Raw genomic sequence first — 22,618 nt, forward strand, 5'->3', positions numbered from 1 at the left:
CCAGGACACGCTGGAGGGACTATGTCTCTTGACTGGCCTGGAGGATCTGGAAGAAGTGGCTGGGGAGGGAAGTCTGGGTATTCCAGCTGAAGCTGCTGCCCCTGTGACCCGATCATGGATAAGTGGATGAAGATGGATAATTGGAAATTGAATTCTGCTTTAGAATATCTGAATCACGGCCTAGTGGTAACACACTTGCCTATAAACCAGAAAAGCACAAAATCACAGGCCTAAACCGCACCTACTACCATTATGTCTATTACCACACTCAGAACAGCTATGTAATGTTCTATTGCAACTATTGTTCTTGATGTTTAATTATCACCCTAACCAGGTTGCAGCGTTTCCTAATTATAATATAGATTGTTCGTTTTGTAATTAGACAGACTGTGTGGAGTTTTAAATGTTTCCCAGGTGCTGGGGACGGGCGGAGCTAAGAATGTACCCAGGTTGTGTTGAGGCAGAGCTGCAACCACTTTGTGTCTCCACCCCTGCCACCATCACCGCTCATCTATCCTGCACAGGCGGGATCTTCAGGTTCTCCTTTACAGTGTCCCTCCATTAAAGTGTAAGTCACTCTGGATAAGGGCGTAAATGTAAATGTAGGCACTATAGTGGTGATTCAGAGTGAGAGCAGACACAAAAAGACAACACACACACACATTAGTACTTCCATCTCTCCTCTCACTGATACTGGTCAATTCTGGCCATCTTGACTGGTCAATAAACTCACACAAATGGCTTAATTTCATCAAAATGTTTAATCGCCAAATTCCATTACATTCACAGGGCATTTTTGGAAGAACGTTCCTTCCAACCCATGGAGTTTATGAATTGTGAAATAAATAGAGGCAATTTGTTTTAATTGCAGCTCTGTTTTCCTTTAAAACCATCATACAGCTTCCATTATGCTCTTCATCAACCACAGATGCTGATTCATTTATTCAAAGTCCCTGGAATTTAGTGGGTTTATTATTAAATAATAATGTGATCATTTGAAACCAAACCGTATTTTTGGAAAATGACGGTGTGATCATGTAAATATGAAAAACACAGAGGTCAGGGTGATGTCTGAACAGAAGCTGTAGGGATGAGACTAGGTTGAATCCTGATGGGCTCAGCTCGGCTAAAGCTCACGCATAAAGCTCACACTGAGAGCAGCCTGAAGGAGTTCATGTGAGCACATGTGTCTGAGCTAAACAAGAGACCTTAAGAACATGCTTACCTTATAAGAGATGCCGATTTTAAAAACTGTGCACACTTATGTCTGATATGACTGTGCTGTCAAAAACAGAATTTGAAAAGGGGTCACACAACCACTGTGTGTTGTACAAGCCAGTGCTAGACAAAATCTGTGAAGTCATCCACTGTGGACACCAGTCTCTTTCTCTGGCCTGAATCGATGTTTGAGACAGAGCCACTCTGCTGGTGGGTGGATTTATTCTGCATCTGGGCGTGGCTCTGGGTGAGAGAGATGCCTGGGGTGGGGCGAGACTGGATCTCCTCTTGAGCCTGAGAGAACGGGAGATGTGGAGGAATTGACATGTTTCTTACTTAATTTCCTGAACACTTCTTATATTTTTGTAATAACTGTTAACTGAAAATGATACGAGCCAAGGAGAAAGAGGGAGAGGGAGAAAGGGGGAGATAGAGAGGCTGCTGCCAGTGCCGTTCTGCTTCCAGAGTGGAAATAAAATGAGTTGTGATCATATTTCACATCAACAGTTGTTTTTGGTGGCCTGTCTTAATTTTAGTTTTAGTCTAGTCTTTGCATCAGGCAATTTCTATTAGTCTTAGTCACATCCAAACTCATTTTAGTCTAGTTTCAGTTGACTAAAAGTGTTTTAGTCTCATTTTAATATCATGAATATTTTAGTGTAGTCAATTAAAATTGTATTTTAATCTGCAAGAATCTTTTTAGTAATACTATTAAACCCAGTCAATATAGTACAAGCACATAGCAGAACAGACAAAAAAAATTCTTTCAGTCAAACGATGCTATTAACATTGTACCAGTTGTGTCTCCACTCACCCGTGTGCGAATGCGTTTAATGTGTCTGAGTCGGGCGAGCCATTTCGACGCATAGGCATCAGAAGGGTTGGATCTGTTCTGGTGCACAAGTGAAGCCATCTTAAAAAAAAAAAAAAAATTTAAATCAATAGGCCAGCTTTAGCTTTTTTGATTTTGTTAAACTTTCACTCCTTGCACCAAAACAAGTCTTACTCAAAACAAAACAGGCTTTCCTTTTTTTTGCACTTTATTAACCCCGGCAGCCATTTTGCTTCCCAGCCTTCTAATTGGACACAGAGACCAAAGGCTGCGTTTTCTTGTGAGTTGCAGTGTGTTTGAGTTTCTCAGGGGAAACTTTGGGAGTGACTCACCAGGCAAAACACAGACGAGTTTTATGTTATGGTGCGTATATCAAGTGTTGTGTAAGGCTGGACAGTGTCCTTATTGTCACCTTCTCCCATCTTTTAGCCACCTCAAATTCTATGCATTTTTATTCTGTGACTGACAAAGAGTTCTAATCTTTCACACTATGAAAGTGTAGTGTCACACTACGTTTGACGGTGTCTGTGTTGCAATGGCTTTGAAGTAATCCAGTCACATTCTTCTCAAAAGATGTGGGACACTCACGTTGGCGTGCAGGGCCATTTGTCGAACAAGCAGGGGAAGGTTCCGGTCTGACACAATCTTTGCAACGCTGGTGTCCACCAAACCTTCCAAATCTGAGAGATGGAAAGGGAAGAGATGTCAATTCAGCAGAGTGGAATACAGACTTTTCTAAGATGCTCAGCACCACATCAGCACTCATGACACTTTAACAAAAAAAAAATCCTTTTTACAGATCAGATTTTAAAATGATTACTATAAAAGTTATTTTCAATAACAACTGCTGTATGCATGTGCCAGGACTGCGTTCTAGGTTCAGCTGTATTCAACATTGAAATTCCATCTACTGTCTCCATAGCTTTACCAACATGAAATATGTGATCGGTATCAGGTGATATATGGGGCTGTCAATCATTGCAATTAATTTATGAATACTTGATTCGTTCAATATATGAACACAGCTGCTTCTTGTGTCTTTCCTGTGTGGTGTTTGACTGAAGGATGAGAACGTTTTATTATTTATTATTATTATTGTGAACAGGAGACACATGGCTGCTGTGCAGAGACTGGAAATGCCCAGATTAAATTATATTAATCCATGTGATCATGTGTTTTTGGTGCATCATAAAAACCATAACCCTGGCAGAAATGTAAAAAATAAAACCGAAATAATATGAATTTTATTTCCATTTTTCTACAGTCAGTCAGAGACTGCAGACGCTTGCATTGTTTTAAAATGGAAAAAAAGGGAATTAATTTTTAAAATCAGTTCATTGATTGACAGCCCTAACAAAATATCAAATTTTTCCCTTCTGCTTTACAGCAAACAGTAATTTATGGAGGCCATGAGAAAGAGGCAGGAAACATTTTTTCAGAACCATGCTAATTACAATGAATCAATATTTTTCCCCATTTTATACATTCTCATAATTTATGTTCATCTGGTTAAGTTCCTGTCCACCCCTTACACTCGCTCTCCAAAACTGTCTCACCTTTACGGCACTGTAGTGTGACCAGATTACTCTCATAGTCCAGGGGCTTGATGACCACCTCCACAAAGTTAAACTGACCCTGTGAAACACAGCGGATGGATATGGATGCACGGAGGATGCATGAACAGAAATCACACAGAATGCAACAGACAGTAGCCTGTCACAGTTTACTGTTTTGTGCCATTGTACTTTTTACCAGACGAAAACTAGCAGTTAGTCATTTAAGATGACAGAAAGTCAAAAATATGATTAATAGTATTCTATGAGACTGCGGGAAAGAGCAGTAATCATTTATCAACCTCTGAGTCACATCCTTACAGCATCCTGGTTTTCTTCTGAATGACTGAAAATTCTGAAACTGACTAAGGGCAACAATATATGTCACTGACATGTTCCATAATGAATAAAGGATGCGTAAATGGCTTGGCACCTTAAATGTTCGGAACTTCTTGGGAGAGACGGCATTATCCATCCCTTAAACTAACATCAGTACAGACCAGCAGCATGTGAAATGTACCTTTATTGTTCCCAGTTTATATTCTTCAGAGGAGTCGTTATAGACAACAACCACAAAGTCGTTGCCGATGTGCCGCTTCTTATTACAACATCCTTTATCGGATTCTTTGTTCGGCATGAGAGTAGCAATGTGGAATATGGCTGTGAGGAAATAATCAAAGAGTCACAATGGAACACAAAAAACAATAGCAGGCTGAGAACAGAGCAGAAATCTTCATCGCAACAACAAGTGACATGCCAACAAAGTCTCAATGTAACAGAAACCCGTATATCAGACATCAATGACAGTCACACAACAAATCGCATGAAGAGGAAGACACTAACACTGAATATTGACACTGACACTCATTACTTCTTTCACCCAGTCATATATGGAGCAGAAGAAAGTTTGACTCATACATACAGTCAAGGGCGGGTCAGATTGTCATACTGCAAAATACTATTAATGAAGAGGTTTGATCATGTGAATCATGCAAATATTTGAAACATGACAATGACATGTAGATGCCCATTTACGGAGAAAAAAAAAAAAACACAAGATTCGCACATATCCAACACACACAAGCAGCAATACATTCCCTCACCCTGCATGATGTCATCATGCCAGCAATAAGTGAACTCGCCGTCATCCCCATACTGATCCAGCCCACCCAGGAAGATCTGGTCTGGGTCACAGTCCTTCAGGTGGATAAGTTTGCCGAGGCCAGTGAGGAACTGTGCATATCGGTTCGAACCATACTCGTTGGACAGGATGGCCACCTCGTTATTAACCTGAGAAATAATTATTATTATTATTATTCAGAATAACAAAAGCACTGCATGCTGCTCTGGATATACACAATAATAAGGAACAGCTCACCTGACCCACACCAACAAATACCACACCAATCTTGTGAGTGTCATATGGAGGCATCTGGTCCAGGACCTTTACAGCTCTGTCAATCAACTGGAGATGCAGGAAATATCACACAAATATAAGTTAACATATAATGTTATTCACGACCCTGTACAAATTACACCATTTGATTGACGTATTTTGCAGTGAAACAGACCTGAGATTTGGGCAGTAGGAGGGGCTTATTGGCTTCGTTTCCAAAGAACGGAGAGTGGTAGAGCTGCAAGAAGACAAAGCTGTGGAGGAGACATTTTATCTATTACAATATGGAGACAGCATTTTAACAAAGGTTTGTGGTGCAGTTTTGGGTAATATTAGTGTAAGTGATGAAAATGGGATTTCCCAGCACCAATGTAACAACGGATCAACATTAAGGTTTAATTATGCAGTCAGTCATTCTTCATTATGAGAGAGAGAGAGAGAGAGAGAGAGAGAGAGAGAGAGAGAGAGAGAGATATATATATATATCTCACACACACACACACACACACACTATTCCTACCAGAAGGATGAGGCAATCAATAAAAATTGGTGTGAACTCTAGGCTAAGAAACTACAATGTCAGGCTTAAGAACATCAGTCAGATGAAGAAAATCAGTAGTGTGGGATGGTGTATCAAGTGGTAAACACCACCACCAATTTTTCAGTTAATGCAAAATAAATACTCCTATTTCACAATCCCTTCTGAAAACTGATTAGAGCAGGAAGGAATGAGGGATGAGTCTCTGAGTTCAAGTTGAAGGTAAACCTTAAATACATGGAAACACCAAGCAATAATGCAGCTTTCAGTTTGATTGATGATAGGCACCACCCTGATCATTCATCGGCCTGTCTGTAGCTCCTATTAAACCAAACCCATGGAACCCATGGAAGTCCCTGGGCCAGCATCCAATTTAATGCCACCTCTGATTGTTTGAGACAGAACAATGGAGCAGTCAAGACTGTCCAAAAGACTTTTTCCATCTCCCTCATGCTGCAACTCCTCCATTAAGTCGACTACCGGTGACATTACAGCACAAATCAGATAGGCATGACACTGCTGTTCTTTTGTTAGCGTCAGCAGTACCAACACACAGACAGATAGGTGTAATAATCCTCAGTGGAAATAAAGCATTTCCACTGAGTCACGTAAGTTAGAAACATTTAAATGACAGCAGTGACAAGTCCCCATCCAATGAGTCTGCGTGACAGCCTACACTGCCATGCTGAGAGCCTACACTGCCATGCTGCTAATTTCACATAAAGTCTGTTTAACAAAGCCAGGAGTTCAATTAATATGTAATTAATGTCCCATTAGGCAAAAAAGAAGATTTAACTAAAATGTAATGAATTAAGAGGTAAATGTGTGGGCTATTAAAATACATCAAAAACAATATGAACAGCAGTTTTGTGATATGATCGAAAAAGTAAAAAATGGACACACGTCATGCTGCCTAGACAGTGACACAATCTGACCTGACAAGTACAACTTTTTAAAAGAGCAGCTTTCTATGCATGCTAGACTAAGGTAGACTAAGAGGGAAAGAAAATGTATGGTGAAATGAGCAGATTTAAAATATAAAATCACCAGTGCCGAGCCTCTGTTTCACTTCCTCAGCATCCATTTTCGCATCTCTCTCTCACGATAATTAAAACGCATCACCTGACCATGGTGGCCGAGAATTGCAAATCAAAAAATGTACATTTAATAAAACATGCAAAACCCTTTTACCAATCAGCAAAACAAATGTACAAATTTACCATTTACCATGCAAGCTTTACCCAACCGGGTCAAGATTTACAGCTCTAATGCTGCCCCCTATATCCAGACAGGTACTCACCTTGGACTGAGGCCATTGTTCTTCTCAGAGTTGGAGGGACCTGGTCTGCTTTGGTACGAGTCTCTGTCCGTCTTCCTTTCACGGCGAGAGGAAGGGGCTGATACTGAGATGGTGTGCCCACGAGGCCGGTGGCCACTAGGTGAAAGGGGTCCGGACTGCAGGCCGGCAGGGAACTCCCACCTCATCCGTGAGGTGGAGGAGGATGAGGAAGAAATACTGGCACTGCTGCACGGACCTCCAGGTCTGGACAAATCGCCCTGCACATTCGCCACCGCACCTCCTTCCCTCTCAGCTTGAGGTCTACCGTCCACTGGAGTTCGCGACCGGGGTGTGTTTCCTGCTGCACTCCCAGGCCCTGCTGTAGCTTTAGCAAATGCCTCAGGAAGTGTCTGGAGTTCTGGCGAGGAGCTGGACTTGTTGAGGGTCTGGGAGTGGGGGAAGGGGAGGTCGGATTCCAGAACACCGGTCGGGGAGAGGGTGAGGGAAGGCTGGTCGATGGGAATGGCCCCCTCACTCACCTCCTCCAGAGTGGACTTGTCATCATCCTGACTGGAACTGGAGGATGACTGCACACATCAAAGCAAAAGTGAAAACATTCTCTCAAATTAATTGAAAAAGAATGATGGCCACTCATAATCATAACCGGTTTTAAAGGTGCCCTGATATGATTTTTTTTTTGCTTTTATATAGATCTTATTGGTGCCCTAATACTGTATATGAAGTCTTTCCGAAATTCAGCCTTGGTGCATCCACTTTGATCCAGTCCCACAATGCGATTTTGCACAAAACCACTTTGCACAAAATGACTCTGTGCTTTTTAGGTCCTTACTGCTCTTTCTTTTATGGCTCTTTCTCTCTTTCTTTAAACATTGTAAAAACTGTAACTCATTTGCACACCTTCACCCTACCAGTTACACATATTTTATGTTAAAGACGTAAAAGTGTAATACTTGGTTATGTTTGCAATATTTGCATATTGGTTCATTGTTTACTTGCAACATTTGCAATACTGTGGTCTGTAGCAGTTGCAGAAAGCATTTCACTGCACATCATACCGTGTATGACTGTGTATGTGACAGTGACAGTCAATGGAAGCCATGACAGTCAATGGAGATAATGTCTTAGGGGAGGGGTGGGGAAATTATCTGGGCGGAAAAAGCATGAGAAACAGGAGGTAACCTTCCCAAGTGGACAAATTCCAGACCCGACCGTCTGAGCTGTTGCTCTCTGAACGGTGAAGCAGAATGAGAAAAGTACTCTTTACACCTATTGCCCTTTCTTGCCACTGCAGGATCATAGACAGGCTAGGGAAACTGTTAAATAAAATGTTTAATAATCTCACAGAGTCACATTTTCCTGTCATGAGACTAGGGCTGAGTGATTTGGCATAAAATTGATATTGCAATATAAATTGAACCATAGATTGTACAGGGTGGCCATTTATATGGATACACCTTAATAAAATGGGAATGGTTGGTGACATTGAACACATTTTATAAGTAGTCAGAAACTTGTAAATAACTCATGAAAGAATAAAGTTACGTTACACCATTGTTTTTCTTGAGAAATTACCAATAAATTTGATGTCACATGACCCTCTTCTTATTGAAAAAAATACAAGTTGGATCCAAGACGGCCGACTTCAAAATGGCCACTATGGTCACCACCCATCTTGAAATGTTTGCCCCCTCACATATACTAATGTGCCACAAACAGGACGTTAATATCACCAACCATTTTATTAAGGTGTATCCATATAAATGGCCCACCCTGTATATATTGCGGTTAGAAGTACATTTAAATGTAACTGTTTTTGAAACATAACGAGTCCATAGCAAAGGCACTGCAGCCAGATGAATAATAAACTTTTTACACATTTCAAAGTAGCCATAAGCGTAGAATATTTATTGTGCAAATCTGCAATTCTAGAAAAAAAATGATAACATTTGAACATCTCTCCCATAAAGGTCTTGACCTCAGTAAAATTAGCAGTTGGTCCTGTTCACAGACATTCATAGAACTTCACTGGATTTTCTCTTACTCATTAAACAACAACCTCACAGTGATTTTTACGGTATGCAACGTTTCAAAATAAAAAAAATAAAAATGAAAACCTAACCCCAGCAAAGATCTGTGAATGTCTATGGAATACAAGACCCACAGCTAACTTTACTCAGGTCAGATTATCAACTTTGCACCACTTTTTTTGGTTAACAAGCTGCTCCTCAGTGTGCTTTCATGCATTTTCACAAAATAATGCATTGTGCCACAAGTAGCCGTGGTTTTGTGCATGTGATGTGAATATTTCTGCGGTTGGCCAGTGCAATCAAAGATCTCTCCGGCTGGCCAAATTGATATCGCATAAGGTTTACACCACTTCATACTTAGTATGGAACCTTTAACATGGTTTTCATGAGCTTCTGAGCTTGTCACTCACTCTGCTTAAAGGCACAGGCATGGTCTTGTCAGCACTCATGAAGATGGGCTCGGATGTTGTAGCTTCAAATCCTTCAATCTCAGGGGGGACACTTGCTCTTCCAGCACTGTACTCTTCCAACACAGAGTCTAGAGGTGCAGACAGAGGGTGGCGAGCATTTGGGGGGTTGGGGGGTGGAGGAGATGGACAGAAAGAAGAGTGGAAAGAGAGAAGGTGAAAGTGAGAGAAATAGAGTTTTTAAAAATAAAAATATGGGAAAGAAAGCGAGTGAGAAATACAATTAGACTCAGCAGGAAATAGTAGTTGGACCACAACTGTCACCACACACAAAGAAGCATCAGTGTTTAGTTTGGCAATGGAATTCATCACTTTAATGCCACTTTTCACTTTTCATACTACATACAGACAGATCGGGAAGATCCAAGCACAGCTCTGAAGGGAACACACACACACACACTCTCAGGCTTATGAGTAATCACACAAGCAGGTGCCTGGAGCATCGCCACTTGCCTCCTAAGATTTGTTTTTGAATTCTGTTCCCAAAAGCAGCTACATAACAGAGACACAGCAGCTAAAAGCAGCAGCGCCACAGGCCTGACTTCACTTCTCATGCAGCAGACAGGTAGCTTTGGAAGCTGGACATCAGGAATTTTACATTAAATAATAAAAATAAAGCGTCTGGCTTCTGAAAAGAAAATAATTTAACGTAGGGCTATAATCCTGGTAAGAAGCAGTGTTAGTGAAGGACCGGGTCTTCTGCTGCCATGCAGACGAAAGGAGATGGAAATATATGGGTTATTGAGGAGGTCAAATGGAAGAGATGAAAATTATGATTTATAATTAGAGACAAAAAAAAAAAAAAAAAAAAAAGTCACAACCACAACATGACGTGAACACGTCCTGACTATTATGATCGACAGGTCGGTACGGTGTTTTGATTGAAAGTTCTGAAGGTTAAACATAAATAATTATTATACAAATTAATTATTATTTAATTATTATTATCAAAATTATAATTTTTCCCCAAACGTTTGCAGGGAGTCACACTAGAAAAGGCTGAAGTGTGTATGGAATACACATGGGTGGAGTACCTGCCCAGGAAATGCTCCTGTGCAGCCTGACCGGCAGCTCTGGAGCGCAAAGAGAGGACAGAGCGCCCACTGCAAAAGGAAGACCAAGCAGCATGACACGCAAAATAAAAAGCAATATCACAAAAACAAAAGCAAACTAAATGAATTACCAACAAAGCAATGCATAACTGAGATAAAGGTAAAAGAACGAAATGTATGCATTTGTATGATTTGTATGAATCTGCGATTCAACTCCTAGAAGATGATAATGACCGCCACTGCCAATGAAAATACATGGCTGTCTACTCACAAAGAAGAAATTTATTCTTTTTTTTACCATGTGATAAGTCTCACTACGTTCATCTTTGTTCGATTAACCATATATCATGTTGATTAGAAGAAAAGGAGAACACTTTTGGAGATCCTATGCAGTGCAAGCCAAAGAACGTCACAGCAGTCAACTAAACCGGAATCACATATTCCAACCTTCATATCAATAACTCACTCACAGAGGTTTTTTTTTTACCACAACCCGTTTGAAAACAGTGCGGATGCGAGGGGTGGAGGGCTCCTGCTCACCTGTGTTTGAGCGTTGGATGAGGGATGCCTTGCTGTGGGTCTGGGGGATCTGGGCAGGAGCGCTGACCGGGTCTGAGGGGGGTTCCTTCATACCATCCATAGCCATCAAAACACTAGAAAGTTCCTGCAGAGGCATGTTGCCCAGCTCAGAAGAAAACGGGCTGGGTGGGTTCTCCAGACACATTAGCCAGCTGGTGTTACCTGTTCAGAAAATACAGTCCAGAGTGACAGACACAAGCACAAAACATTAAAAATTCCTATTTCCAAATATTCCACAAGAAAAAACCTAGCAAAATATAGTGAAAGATGTAATCTGTGTCTTTTCAGACATCCTAAATGAGGTACCATGTGGCAACATGAAAAAGGCAGACCACCTTCACAGTCCAAACGATTGATGAAACTTAGTTGAGTAGAAGGCATTGATTTTAAAATGAGTTCACAATATGCACATCACTGAGCACAATGACAAATTATCTATAAATGAAGTGTGCTCATTAGTGCCTGGTAAGCATAGCAGATGTCCCAGCCTGAGTGTGGATTTCCCCAAGGAAGCACTTATGGTTGGTTGTTGGTCCCTGTGGAACCCTGTCAACTTGTTCGCTGGTAATTCCTTCATATTCCTTCATCTTCATATTCATGGGGTATAAACAAATCCAGCATATAAAGGAGCAACAGATAACACCAGCTTCAAGCGAGGCGGTTGAGGAGAATACTACTTCTGTGTGTTGTGGGGATGTATTCACCTGATGGCCTACGGATGAAGATCTCAGCCCAGCCCTGAGTGAGCATGGGCAGGAATTCCGCTAGGCTTGGCTTATCTTTGGCCCTGAAAGAAGCACTCTGATCCTCATTTGCCAGCAGAGAGGCCAGGCCATCTAAAGGCGGGCCTGGAGGGGGCAGGGGGCCACAGAATTCCCCATCCGAAGGAGACACCAGAGGACTCAAACTCTGCCCTGGTCCTCCTCGTAATGCATGCCCCCCTGAAAGTCAAACAACAGTTACTTTTCATCATGTCACTGACTCAAACCTCAATCACTGATGCCTTCTCAAACAGATGACCATCTTTTCTATGAGCACAGGATGTGTCTTACACGCATGAACATTCAAATTTCAAACTGAAGTAAGGTGGAGGTACCTATTCTTTATCTGTCCAAGCTGCATTTTGACAAGGCTGCACTTAGTCCTGCTATAGAGCCAATCTTGTTATTAAAATTGGCCAAGATGCCTGATTGGATGATAAGCATGTTTCATTCTACTGCAGACCTGACATGGAGCGGACACGGATGCGAGCGGTCCGACTCTGCTGCTGGGTAGACTGGGACTCCAGCTTGCCAGGAGCCTCTTTGGTCTGTCTGGTGTGAAGGGAAGGGTCAGATCTGAAATGGGGAGTAGGGAGAGTGTGATACATGGAAAATAAATAAATCATATAATAAATGAAAAATTATATAAAAATCAAAATTTGGAATTTAGTCAGCAACCTTGTCATCTCTCCTCCTCCTCCAGGGCGTTCTGTAGGGTCAAGACCCAGCAAAGCCTGAGTGCTGGCGCCACCACTGGTCGTTATGGTAACTAGTTTATTACCCACCAGCCAGGTCATGGTTTGCCCACCAGCCAACAGGAACTCAGCTATGGGAGATCTACCAGAGGAGACATGTAACCAATTAATTAAATCAAATCAAATTAAAAATGAAAAAGAGCCAAAAGCACAGAGAGCCCAGAGTGAAGAGAGAAATGTTGTGTATCTATGAAAGTAAGAATTTTTAACTGATGGAGAGTGGAAGGATTTATAAAGACACCAATCAGAGTACAAATATCATAATAGTAATTGAAATCAGCCAGATATAAAGTTCACATTCGGGGACAATAAAGGTGGGGAATGTTACTTTACATAACAAAAAAAAACTAACAGGGGTGCATACACCTTTTCTACTCACTGTACACCAGTCAAAGACACACACCTTTTGGGGAGGGCTGAGAAATTGGAGAAGACGTAGCGGGCCATCATGTCCAAGCAGGTCTCTGTGAGCTCTAAGTGGACAGTCTTGAGTGCGTCGTCGGCCTGAACCACAGCATTCTCATCGGCAGAACCCAGGCTGCAGGTGGTGGTGGACTGCTGCATCCTGCAGGAAGAGCCACAGAGGAATCCCTTTACTAGAACCACCACCAGGAGAACCTCCATGCACAATCCTCAAAATGAAGACACAGAGCTGAGATTCTGCATGCAGACGGTTTTGATTGGTGGGGGACACATTTTGCCCACATTACATGCACTATACTGTACTCTCACACACACAGACACATCACACACATACTTTTAAACTCCATGATGATGCACGGGTCCTGTCTCAGAAGCTGGAATATTATTAATCTACATCACTGCTCATTAGAAGGCAAAGCTGCTCCCAAAATTACAACGCAACTTAAACTAGTCAATTTCACTTTAGCCTTTAAGTCAGGGATATTAAAAACCACTCATGAGAACGGTCAAGAATACAACTGCTGACTGCATTTATATGATAAAAAGCCAAGGAGGCCAAGGCAAATGATTCGATGAATTACTTAATTAATAATTATATATCATAATCATATGATACACGAATTATACAGTATCTGCTGTGGATGTTTGGTGAGCCAACTACACCGTCTGAACACATTGTGTAAACCTTTCTTTTCATTGATTTTCTGAAATCCCAATTTCCAGGACATTTCAAAACCTATAATGTAAGACAAATGAGCGTATGACCTTGTGAGCAATCATTAGGAGTAATCATTAAACTACCCAAGTGACACCAGGAGTAAAAACCTGTGACTAATTTCCACCTGATGTCCAGATTTAAAAAGATTTAAAGCAGTCTTCCATAGAGAATTCACCTCAATGCTAATAGAAAAGTTGTAACTAGCGAAAAAAACTTGAGCTGAGAACATGAAATGCCACTCTGCTACCACTACAGCCTACAGATGCTGGCAGAGGTTCTTAGAGCAGTGATTGTCCTTGTGAAACAGTGCAAGGGGTTCTCATCGGCACCTTAGCAGTTCGGAATTTGAACCTGCAACCTTCCGATTACAGGTCTGCTTCCTTACCTGCTACGCCACCAGTGTTTCTGCTCATAAGGCACATGACTCTTAACCATGACACATGGGACCGTAACAAAGACAGCAGTCCATCTTTTGACATTATGTGGCTTACAAAACACCTCTGTATCCATGGTAACCACTTCAGCTAGCTCACAAGGGACATTTTAAACGTTTTCACACATATACAAAACACAAGTTTATCACAAAGCCTTGGAGAATTATCTGCAGTCTTTACTGTACAAAGTAAACCACCCATTAAACTGTCATTACCTTGTTTTTGCACATTTTTGCAAAGATCTGAATCTTTTTTCACATTTGAATACGTGAACTGGCAATGTGCAAAGCACCACATTCTGCAATCATTTTTTTGTATTTCCCTGTGGCCCTGACGTGGCAAGAGCAGTCCATCTTCCTACACCATGCTTCCTATCTGCATGATAGTGCTCTGCCAAATGAAAATAAAGCAGGCTGCTGACAGCAAAGACGACAACTGCTCAAGTTCTATTACAGCTCCTCTGAATCAGATTCAACTCTTATATCTTAATACAAATTCAAAATTGGAAGGCAGGAACAGTGAGTGGCATAATAAAGCATCTTTCAAAGGCCTTAGCATAACAGTACTACCAAATATATATATATATGTGTGTGTGTGTGTGTGTGTGTGTGTGTGTGTGTGTGTGTGATAACACAGAGTCTTTTCTGGCTGTAGACACTTTGAACAGATCCAGCAAGCATCTGGATATTTACGAAACATTTTACTAATGATTATGATGATGATGACGACGACATGTCAGGCTTATGGCCCAACCTAATCAGTGAAACATGCAACCAATGTACTAACTAATTTACTTAATGGCAGGTGTCAAGAAAAACATATACGTATCCAAAAAAACATATAACACTGACTGCAAGGTACTCTGAATAAAGGAGTCTGATAAACACATGTAAATGTAATAATATAATGACGTCCAAGTTCCTTATGCATCTCACCAAACAGTAAGTATTAATTTGCAGTGAAAAGTACTGTTCACTGTTAGTAATGTTACATCCTCTCAGCTGCCATGGAAGACCATCACCAAGCACTGGTCTAGCGTAGGTGGAGGTCTTGTAATTAGTTTTTTGATAATCCTGCCCCTAAAGCAAACAAGCTAAAGTGCAGAATGAGTACACTTTTACAAGTTGTACTCAAAAAACACAAATTCGAATGTGAGAATAAAATAAATGAAACAGATTCTGGGACAGCAACCACAAATATTTTATAGCTGTATTAGATGGAACGCGTTGCAAATTTTGTATAATGTCAAAAGAGACTTAATTGTTTACATTTTAACAATAGCCTGGGGGGATGACAATGATAACCAGGCGTCTGGTAGTATTAACAGCCCTTTACAAAAATACACCTTGCATGTCCCTTTGAAAAATAACACACACTGACATTAAAAATAATTTTGAACTCATGATTCTGTCATGGTGATGGAAGTCTAAGGGAATCCCTCAAAACCATGCATCATTTCTGTGTCTGAATGGGCATGAAAATAGAATAATTCTATGTGGTATCTGTGACAGGATGGCTGTGGGTAAAAATGGCAGCATGATGTTCTGCAAAACGAAGTTACCTGTGTGGCACTATAGGATGAGGAAAGGCACAGTTGGGGGATGAAGGAGGTATATTTATATTTCTGAAGTACTCATTACATAATTTTGGTGAATTGATGTGATAGCATCAGTAACTGAAAGCATTATGTATTGATAAAGTGATTGGCATTATGTATCCTTCCCCCATCAATAGTCACTCATTTGTTAGGTAGTTCGTTCAAACTCACACAAGAGCCACACAAGAGCCACACAAGAGCCACACCTCCAAACAGGCCTCATTGCACAGAGGAAACAAAAGGAAGAAAGAAGGGGGACTGCACACACTCATTATAAAAAAAAATTTTTTAAAAATCAGCAAATTCAGCATAATAGCATGCAATAAGGATGTAAAATGAAAGAATGGTGAGTCAAACCAAATTTATGTATTAATTTAGAACAATTAATACATAAAAAAGAAAATCCTGCCCAAAACATCCCATTTGAGCGCAACCACCCTGCCATACACCCACCACCTGCAGCGTATCCCTCCCCCCAAGTGGAAGCAGAGATAAGGAGAAGTGCGGGTGGAGATGTTATAATCTTTTGGTCGTTACCCATAATGCTCTACCTGCGCACCGCATGCTCGGAGACACTGATGCTTCGGGAGCGGAAGGCGTCCATGGCAGACAGATCTTTCAGCTCTTTAATAGGTGAGTTGCTACTGGGGCTCGGTTTGGCCACTTTGGCAGTCCGCAGACTGCTCAGCGACAGGTGAAAACCACCCCCGTACAGAACCCAGAGGCGAACGCAGGGGTCACACAACACACGGAATGGGTGCGAGACGGGGCGGGGCCACGCAGACGTCAGCGCCACGGCAAAGTGGAGGTGAAGGATGAGGTGGCCAATCGGTGAAGGAGGGTCCAAGATGTAGTCCACAAACCAGGGCCACCACAGAAGGCCCAGTCAGAAGAGGGGAGGGTCAAAGAAATATAGTTGAACACAAAAGTAAATTGAACAGCAGTGCACATACATTACAGGAAACAGGAAGGGAGAAAAAAATTGAGAAAAAGAAACAACCACACAATAAGGCACAATAAATATAACTTCAGCAATTACTAAAAAAGTGGGGGTAAAAGGCTGTTAAAATATATAAAATAAGCAAAATAAGAAACAGTGTCACACTGAACAGGAGCAGAAAGCCAAAACATGGCAATGATTATCATCGTTTAGGAAAAACCAATTTGGTAAAACATTAGCAGCAGGATCTGAGTTAAATGAGAAACGGTAGACAAGCTCCTGAGGCAAGACGAAAACAGTCAAATTCAGGGCTGGAACAGAGCACGTCAGGTTCTACCAGAGAGCTGAGAGATATTGCTTGAATTAATAAAGGCAACTGGAATATTGGGCCACGGTGACTTTGTGAGGCAATGCCATTTTTTTTTTTTTTTACAGGGTTTTCTTTTTGACTGGGACACCTTTTTGACCATTTGTCCTTCATAGTCCTTAGACTATGTCTGCCCATACTACGAGCACTGCCTACATAGGCGTCTACGTCCTTTTATGTGCTTTAGAATATGCAGTGTTCCAACCCTACATATACAATATAACACAAAAGTGAGTACACCCCTGACATTTAAAAAAAATATATATTTTATTATATCTTTCCTTGGGACAATACAGAACATGTGACATTTTGATGTAATATAAAGCAGTCAGTGTACAGCTGGTGTAAATTTATGCAGATTTACAGTCTCTTCAAAATAACTAAACACACAAAAGTTAAAGACATTAATGTCTAAACCACTGGTAACAAAAGTGAGAACATCCCTAAGTAAAAATGTCTGAATTGTGCCCTGGTGTCATGTGACTGGTTAGTGTTTCAAGGTGTCAGGTGTGAATGGGGAGCAGGTGTGTTTTCACACTCACACTCAGGGGACAGTGCTGGCCTAGCTCTGTTCGGTTAAGAAGGTGGCTTCGTAACTGAAAGGTTGCGAATCTCAAGCAGTCAAGGTGCCTCTGAGGAAAGTATCATCCCCACACACTGCTCCCCGGGCGGCTTTCATAGCTGGCCACTGCTCACTAAGGTGATGGTTGAATACAGAGGACACATTTCACGGTGTCACAGTGTGATGTGCTGCAGTGTTTCAAAATGTCACTTCACTTTCACACTGGTCAACGTGGTAGCTCGCTGATGATCTGAAAATAAGAATAGTTACTCTATATAAAGATTGCAGAGGCTATAAGAAGATTGCCCTGAACAGCCTGAAACTGAGCTGCAGCACAGTGGCCAAAACCATACATCGGTTTTAAAAGTGAAGTGAAGTGATTGTCATTGTGATACACAGCAGCACAGCACACGGTGCACACAGTGAAATTTGTCCTCTGCATTTAACCCATCACCCTTGGTGAGCAGTGGTCAGCCATGACAGGCGCCCGGGGAGCAGTGTGTGGGGACGGTGCTTTGCTCAGTGGCACCTCATTGGAACCTTGGCGGATCGGGATTCGAACAGGCAACCTTCTGATTACGGGGCCCCTTCCTTAACCGCTAGGCCGCTGCTGCCCCAGGACCGAACTAGTCTCACCATGGTTGAAATTGAGCCAGTCATGTCCAGAGGTTGTCTTTTGTAAGAGTGCTGCCAGCATTGCTGCAGAGGTCAGCCTGCCAATCATCAGACCAGATACCACACACTGCATTAAACTGGTCTGCACAGCTGTCGTCCCAGAAAGACGATGATGCACAGGAAAGCCCACCAACAGTCTGCTGAAGACAGTCTAAGAACATGGGTACTGGAACCATGTGCTGTGGTCCGATGAGACCAAGATAAATTTATTTGGTTCCAAAGGATTCGTGCATGTGTGCCAGCTACCGGGTGCCTACAGTCCAGCACAGTGGGTGGGTTTGGGTGCTGAACATGTACTGTGATGTTCTGAAGCAGAACAGGAAAGTGGGCCGCAGTGCAGTATTCCAACATGATAAAGACCCCCAACACCCCTCCAAGACCACCACTGCCTTACTAAAGAAACTGAAGGTTTGACCCCTACTGAGGGTAATCCTCAAACGGAAGGTGGAGGAGAACAAGATCTCTAACATCCACCAGCTCTGCCATGTCGTCATGGAGAAGTGGAAGAGGGTTCCAGTCACAACCTGTGAAGCTCTATTGAACTCCATGCCCAAATTAGGAAACTTTAGTTTCCAATGGTTTACACAATAATGTCTGTGTGTTTAGTTATTATGAGGGGGCAGTAAATTGACACTGTTATACAAGCTGGACACTGACTACTTCACATTGTATCACATCTTGTGTCACATCTTCAGGGGTGTACTTGCTTTTGTGAGATACTGTATAAAAGCAAAGAAAATGGTAATGGATGGCAAACAATGTTGTGGAAAAAGTAACAATAACTCATATAATGAAATCTGGACAGTGATGGTTGATGAAGCAGAAACCTACAAGGGATGTCTGAAGGACAACAAAAACACAGGAGGTCAGAGGTCAGTGTGAGTGGTTATCATGATAGCATGACTATCACTAATGCTACGATATGGCATATGCTACAGGAAAAGACTGGATATTATGGCCATTTGTGACGTTAATTGTTTTTGCTTTAAAAACTCACACTGAACAGAAAGGGCAGACCGGGCACAAGACACAGGGAAGGGAAAGAGAGATTACTCCTTTCATGGGGGCAAAGAAAAAGGGGCAGGTGGAAAGGAATGTGGACAAAATTTTGGGCACGCAAAGTTTGACTGGTTGACCGTGCTAGTGTTATCGCACTTTGCTTATCACTTTGTCACAGAGGGGGACTAGACGTGGACAATGACTCAGAGCATCGGCGCTATTTCAAGATAAAACTAATAGATTGCATCTAGCATATCAGACAGCAAGACTATTCCTGCTGTGTGCTGACTGGCAGGAGTACAAAGAGGGGGGTGTGATGGAGGGGAGATGCAGAGGAAGAGTGAAAAATAAAAAGTATGCCTGCCTCAATGAGAACTTTATATAAAAAAATAAATAAAAAAACAGAAAAACAAGACACAAACACCAGCAGAAAATGTACTGATGACCAAACAGAGCAGCGTACTATCCCCAGTCTGACCACCTATCACTTCATTAATCAAACGTAAGCAACATTTGTGTTGTGGAAAGTGTGGCAGTGTGTGTAGGAGGATGAGAGAATGTGTGTGAGTGTGTACCTCTTGGGCCTTTCGTTCAGGCTGGTGCTGCGAGCACGAAAACTACTCTGTTCATGTGTATCGTCAAACGGCAGCAAGGCATTAGAACGCAGCCCCTGAGGAAAAAAAAACAGGAATAATCTGATTTAAAATTCTAATCAATAAGAAACCAGAAAAGACTAATTAAGACATTTATTTTTTTTGGGCAACAGAAAAATTAATCAGCTACATACTTTAGTGATGTACTGCACAAAGTCCTTCCTAAAGGTGAGTCGACATCGAATAAACCACATGGCAATGACGTGATGGGCCAGAGAAACAATGTACTGATTAAACCTGAAGACAAGAGAAGAGTAGGAGAGAAGAATTTATCAAGAAAAAGTGATTTTAACCAATCACCCTTAGTGTAAGGTACCCTGACGGACCTCAGTGGCACCTTGGCAATTCAGGATTTTAACCCGCAACCTACAGATTATGTGTCCGCTTCCTTATTTGCAAGGTCCCTGGACCCACAACTGCATAATCATGAGATCAGTCTTGGATGCAAGACAGAAAGAAATTAAAACTGTGGCTCAGTGGCCCATGTTTTTGCACTTACTTGGAAGGGTTGGTGTACGGCAAGGATATGGCAAACACGCTCACATACTGCTCTGCCACAAAGTTAGCGTACAGGTGGGGCAGCCTCACCAGAGCTGCGGGAAAGAATTCATAAAAACCAAAACACAACAAATCAGGTGCATTTCAGTCAGATGACATGACTCAATTTTGGTAGTTCCTTCATCTGCAAGTGGACAAGAGTTTGTTAATTAAACAGCATTCACTCACTGGACAGGAACTCCAACATTGGTGATGCCATGGCAACAGTGGCAGAGATGTGTGTGAGCTTCACGATGAGGGCGGGCAACAACTTGATCATAATGTCAGGCATCTCTACAGTGCACATGGTGAGGGCAACCACAGACTGCTTAGCACACCGATAGATCAGTCCTGTCTCCAGACACTGCACCAGCTCCCTCTGACAGAGAAAAGGACAAGACAAAAATTAAACAAGATGGGTAAAAGCATATTTAGTGCTTTTGTTTGCACCCAATATCTGTAATGGTTTAATGTCTTACTATCAGAGAGGCGGTACCTGTCTGGATTGCTCCAGGTAGTTGTGGTAGGATGCGAGGGCAGTCAGCACCGGCACTACACCAAGCTGCACATCAGTGCGGGAAAAACCATCTGGAGTTTTCTTCAAGCGTTCAGAGATCAAACGATCAGTCACCTAAAAAATATATTTTTAAGATTTAGCTGTGACATTTTCCCAACTACATCCATCCAACCTTGTTATATAATAGAGGCACATGTCACTAAGCAGAGTCAACATTTTCCATTTCATGACCAAATGCTCTACAGGGACATTTCAATATAAGGCCACAGCAAATCACAGCAAACCTGCTCATCTGAGTTGTGTATAAGCTGCCTGCATGCAACACATTCATGATATCTGGGTCTTATGGATATGTGTGTGTGTGTGTGTGTGTGTGTGTGTGTATGCACAGGTGCTACTACCATAGAGCAGAGTGTGGAGCACAATTGGTCGATGCTACAGTGCGATGTTAACAGCAACACCTTGTACTGCAGCATCCACTGCATTTTATCCAAAACCAATTTCAAAACTTTCCAGTCTGTTTCCTGCAGGAACAAAAATTGAGCGTCACATTAAAATATGCCACTTCTACCAGTAATTTATTTTTCTTTAAATTGTAGCATTTCTCTTCAAATGTCAACTTATGCGCACCATCTTTAGGCACTGCAGAAGGACACCGAAGGCCAGACTGTAGGGAAGGTGGGCAGTCCGAATTGAGGAGGGCTGGGCAGGAGGGGCTGGACTTCCAGCAGGGGGAGAGACTGAACCAGAGGGCTTCTTTTCTGCTGGTCTCTTCTCTGGCTCTCTGTTACACATCCAAAAGTGAGAGACAAAAAACGAGCCGTAGATATATAGCATAAATGCAAAATTCCATTTAATGGACAGTTTCACAGATGATGTTTGATTGATTCATTTCTTTTATTTTTTCTTAATTTTGGGTAATACAGACCCCACATCACAGTAGCAATATGGGCTAAAGCGCAGCACTCCGTCTTTATTGGGGACTCCAAGACGATAAAGAGAGTCGGCTCGCATCAGCAACAAGAAGTCAAAGACCTAGAGGCACAGTAAAATAAATTTTTAAAAAAAAATTATTTATCTAAATTTTACATCGATATTTAAGTATACATTAGAATCCCATTTTTGCAATGTGTGAGGTACGTGTCGTGACACTTCACCGGATCAGCCCCACTTGCCCTCACCTGCAGGCGGATGGCACTGGCGATGGCAGAGCAGTATTTGTGTTTGTAATGGAGCTGCACATGGTTGATCAGCAATTCATACACCCGGCTGGCGTGACTGGCTGGCAGGCTGTGCATTTTACTCTGCATTCAGACAAGAAAAATAAATAAATTCAAGGTCCCCTGAAGTCTCATTCCAAAATTCTGCATTGGTGCAGAATTACAGGCACTTTTATCCAGTCACACAATGAGATATCCCCAAGATGCACCATTACGGTATCTGTAGCCTTAAATGCTAATGAGGAGGAGAGAGGCCTAAAGAAGTCGAGCGGGCATTCGCTGAAATGACGTCATTAACACCATTCACCAACAACAATGTTTGCCGCAGACAAGAGAAAAAAATAAAATGAACCCACTGGTTCCTCAGAGTCTCGCCATGAAATTCTCTGGGTGGAAAAAGGATGAGAAACGGAAGGTAACCTTTCCCCTTATGACGACAGAAGGGACAAATTCCAAATTCCAGCAGGACCATAGACAGGCTAGGGAAACTTGTATACA

General features: G+C 41.9%; 1 protein-coding gene across 5 annotated transcripts in view; it reads right to left on the reverse strand.

The window, feature by feature from the left end:
- Positions 1-742: 742 nt before the first annotated feature.
- tsc2 (TSC complex subunit 2) overlaps positions 743-22,618 on the reverse strand; it is a 32,059-nt gene continuing 10,183 nt past the window's right edge. For 2 of the 5 annotated variants that reach the window (XM_028971638.1, XM_028971639.1), the window contains exons 17-42: positions 22,082-22,204; positions 21,829-21,935; positions 21,531-21,684; positions 21,302-21,424; positions 20,880-21,014; positions 20,573-20,762; positions 20,346-20,439; positions 19,981-20,083; positions 19,769-19,863; positions 16,202-16,330; positions 12,882-13,043; positions 12,402-12,560; positions 12,187-12,299; positions 11,667-11,903; positions 10,924-11,124; positions 10,366-10,434; positions 9,275-9,402; positions 6,838-7,403; positions 5,175-5,253; positions 4,982-5,068; positions 4,707-4,893; positions 4,124-4,263; positions 3,607-3,685; positions 2,639-2,730; positions 2,033-2,131; positions 743-1,512 (exon numbers count right to left, since the gene is read on the reverse strand). In XM_028971638.1, the coding sequence (XP_028827471.1) occupies positions 1,342-1,512; positions 2,033-2,131; positions 2,639-2,730; positions 3,607-3,685; positions 4,124-4,263; positions 4,707-4,893; positions 4,982-5,068; positions 5,175-5,253; positions 6,838-7,403; positions 9,275-9,402; positions 10,366-10,434; positions 10,924-11,124; positions 11,667-11,903; positions 12,187-12,299; positions 12,402-12,560; positions 12,882-13,043; positions 16,202-16,330; positions 19,769-19,863; positions 19,981-20,083; positions 20,346-20,439; positions 20,573-20,762; positions 20,880-21,014; positions 21,302-21,424; positions 21,531-21,684; positions 21,829-21,935; positions 22,082-22,204 (3,822 nt within the window). In that variant the 3' untranslated portion in view covers positions 743-1,341. The remainder of the gene's footprint in view (positions 1,513-2,032; positions 2,132-2,638; positions 2,731-3,606; positions 3,686-4,123; positions 4,264-4,706; positions 4,894-4,981; positions 5,069-5,174; positions 5,254-6,837; positions 7,404-9,274; positions 9,403-10,365; positions 10,435-10,923; positions 11,125-11,666; positions 11,904-12,186; positions 12,300-12,401; positions 12,561-12,881; positions 13,044-16,201; positions 16,331-19,768; positions 19,864-19,980; positions 20,084-20,345; positions 20,440-20,572; positions 20,763-20,879; positions 21,015-21,301; positions 21,425-21,530; positions 21,685-21,828; positions 21,936-22,081; positions 22,205-22,618) is intronic. The other 3 variants (XM_028971643.1, XM_028971644.1, XM_028971642.1) reach the window with 3 other exon arrangements.

Source organism: Denticeps clupeoides, chromosome 3 (assembly GCF_900700375.1).
Source record: "Denticeps clupeoides chromosome 3, fDenClu1.1, whole genome shotgun sequence".
NCBI classification, from domain to species: Eukaryota; Metazoa; Chordata; class Actinopteri; order Clupeiformes; family Denticipitidae; genus Denticeps; species Denticeps clupeoides.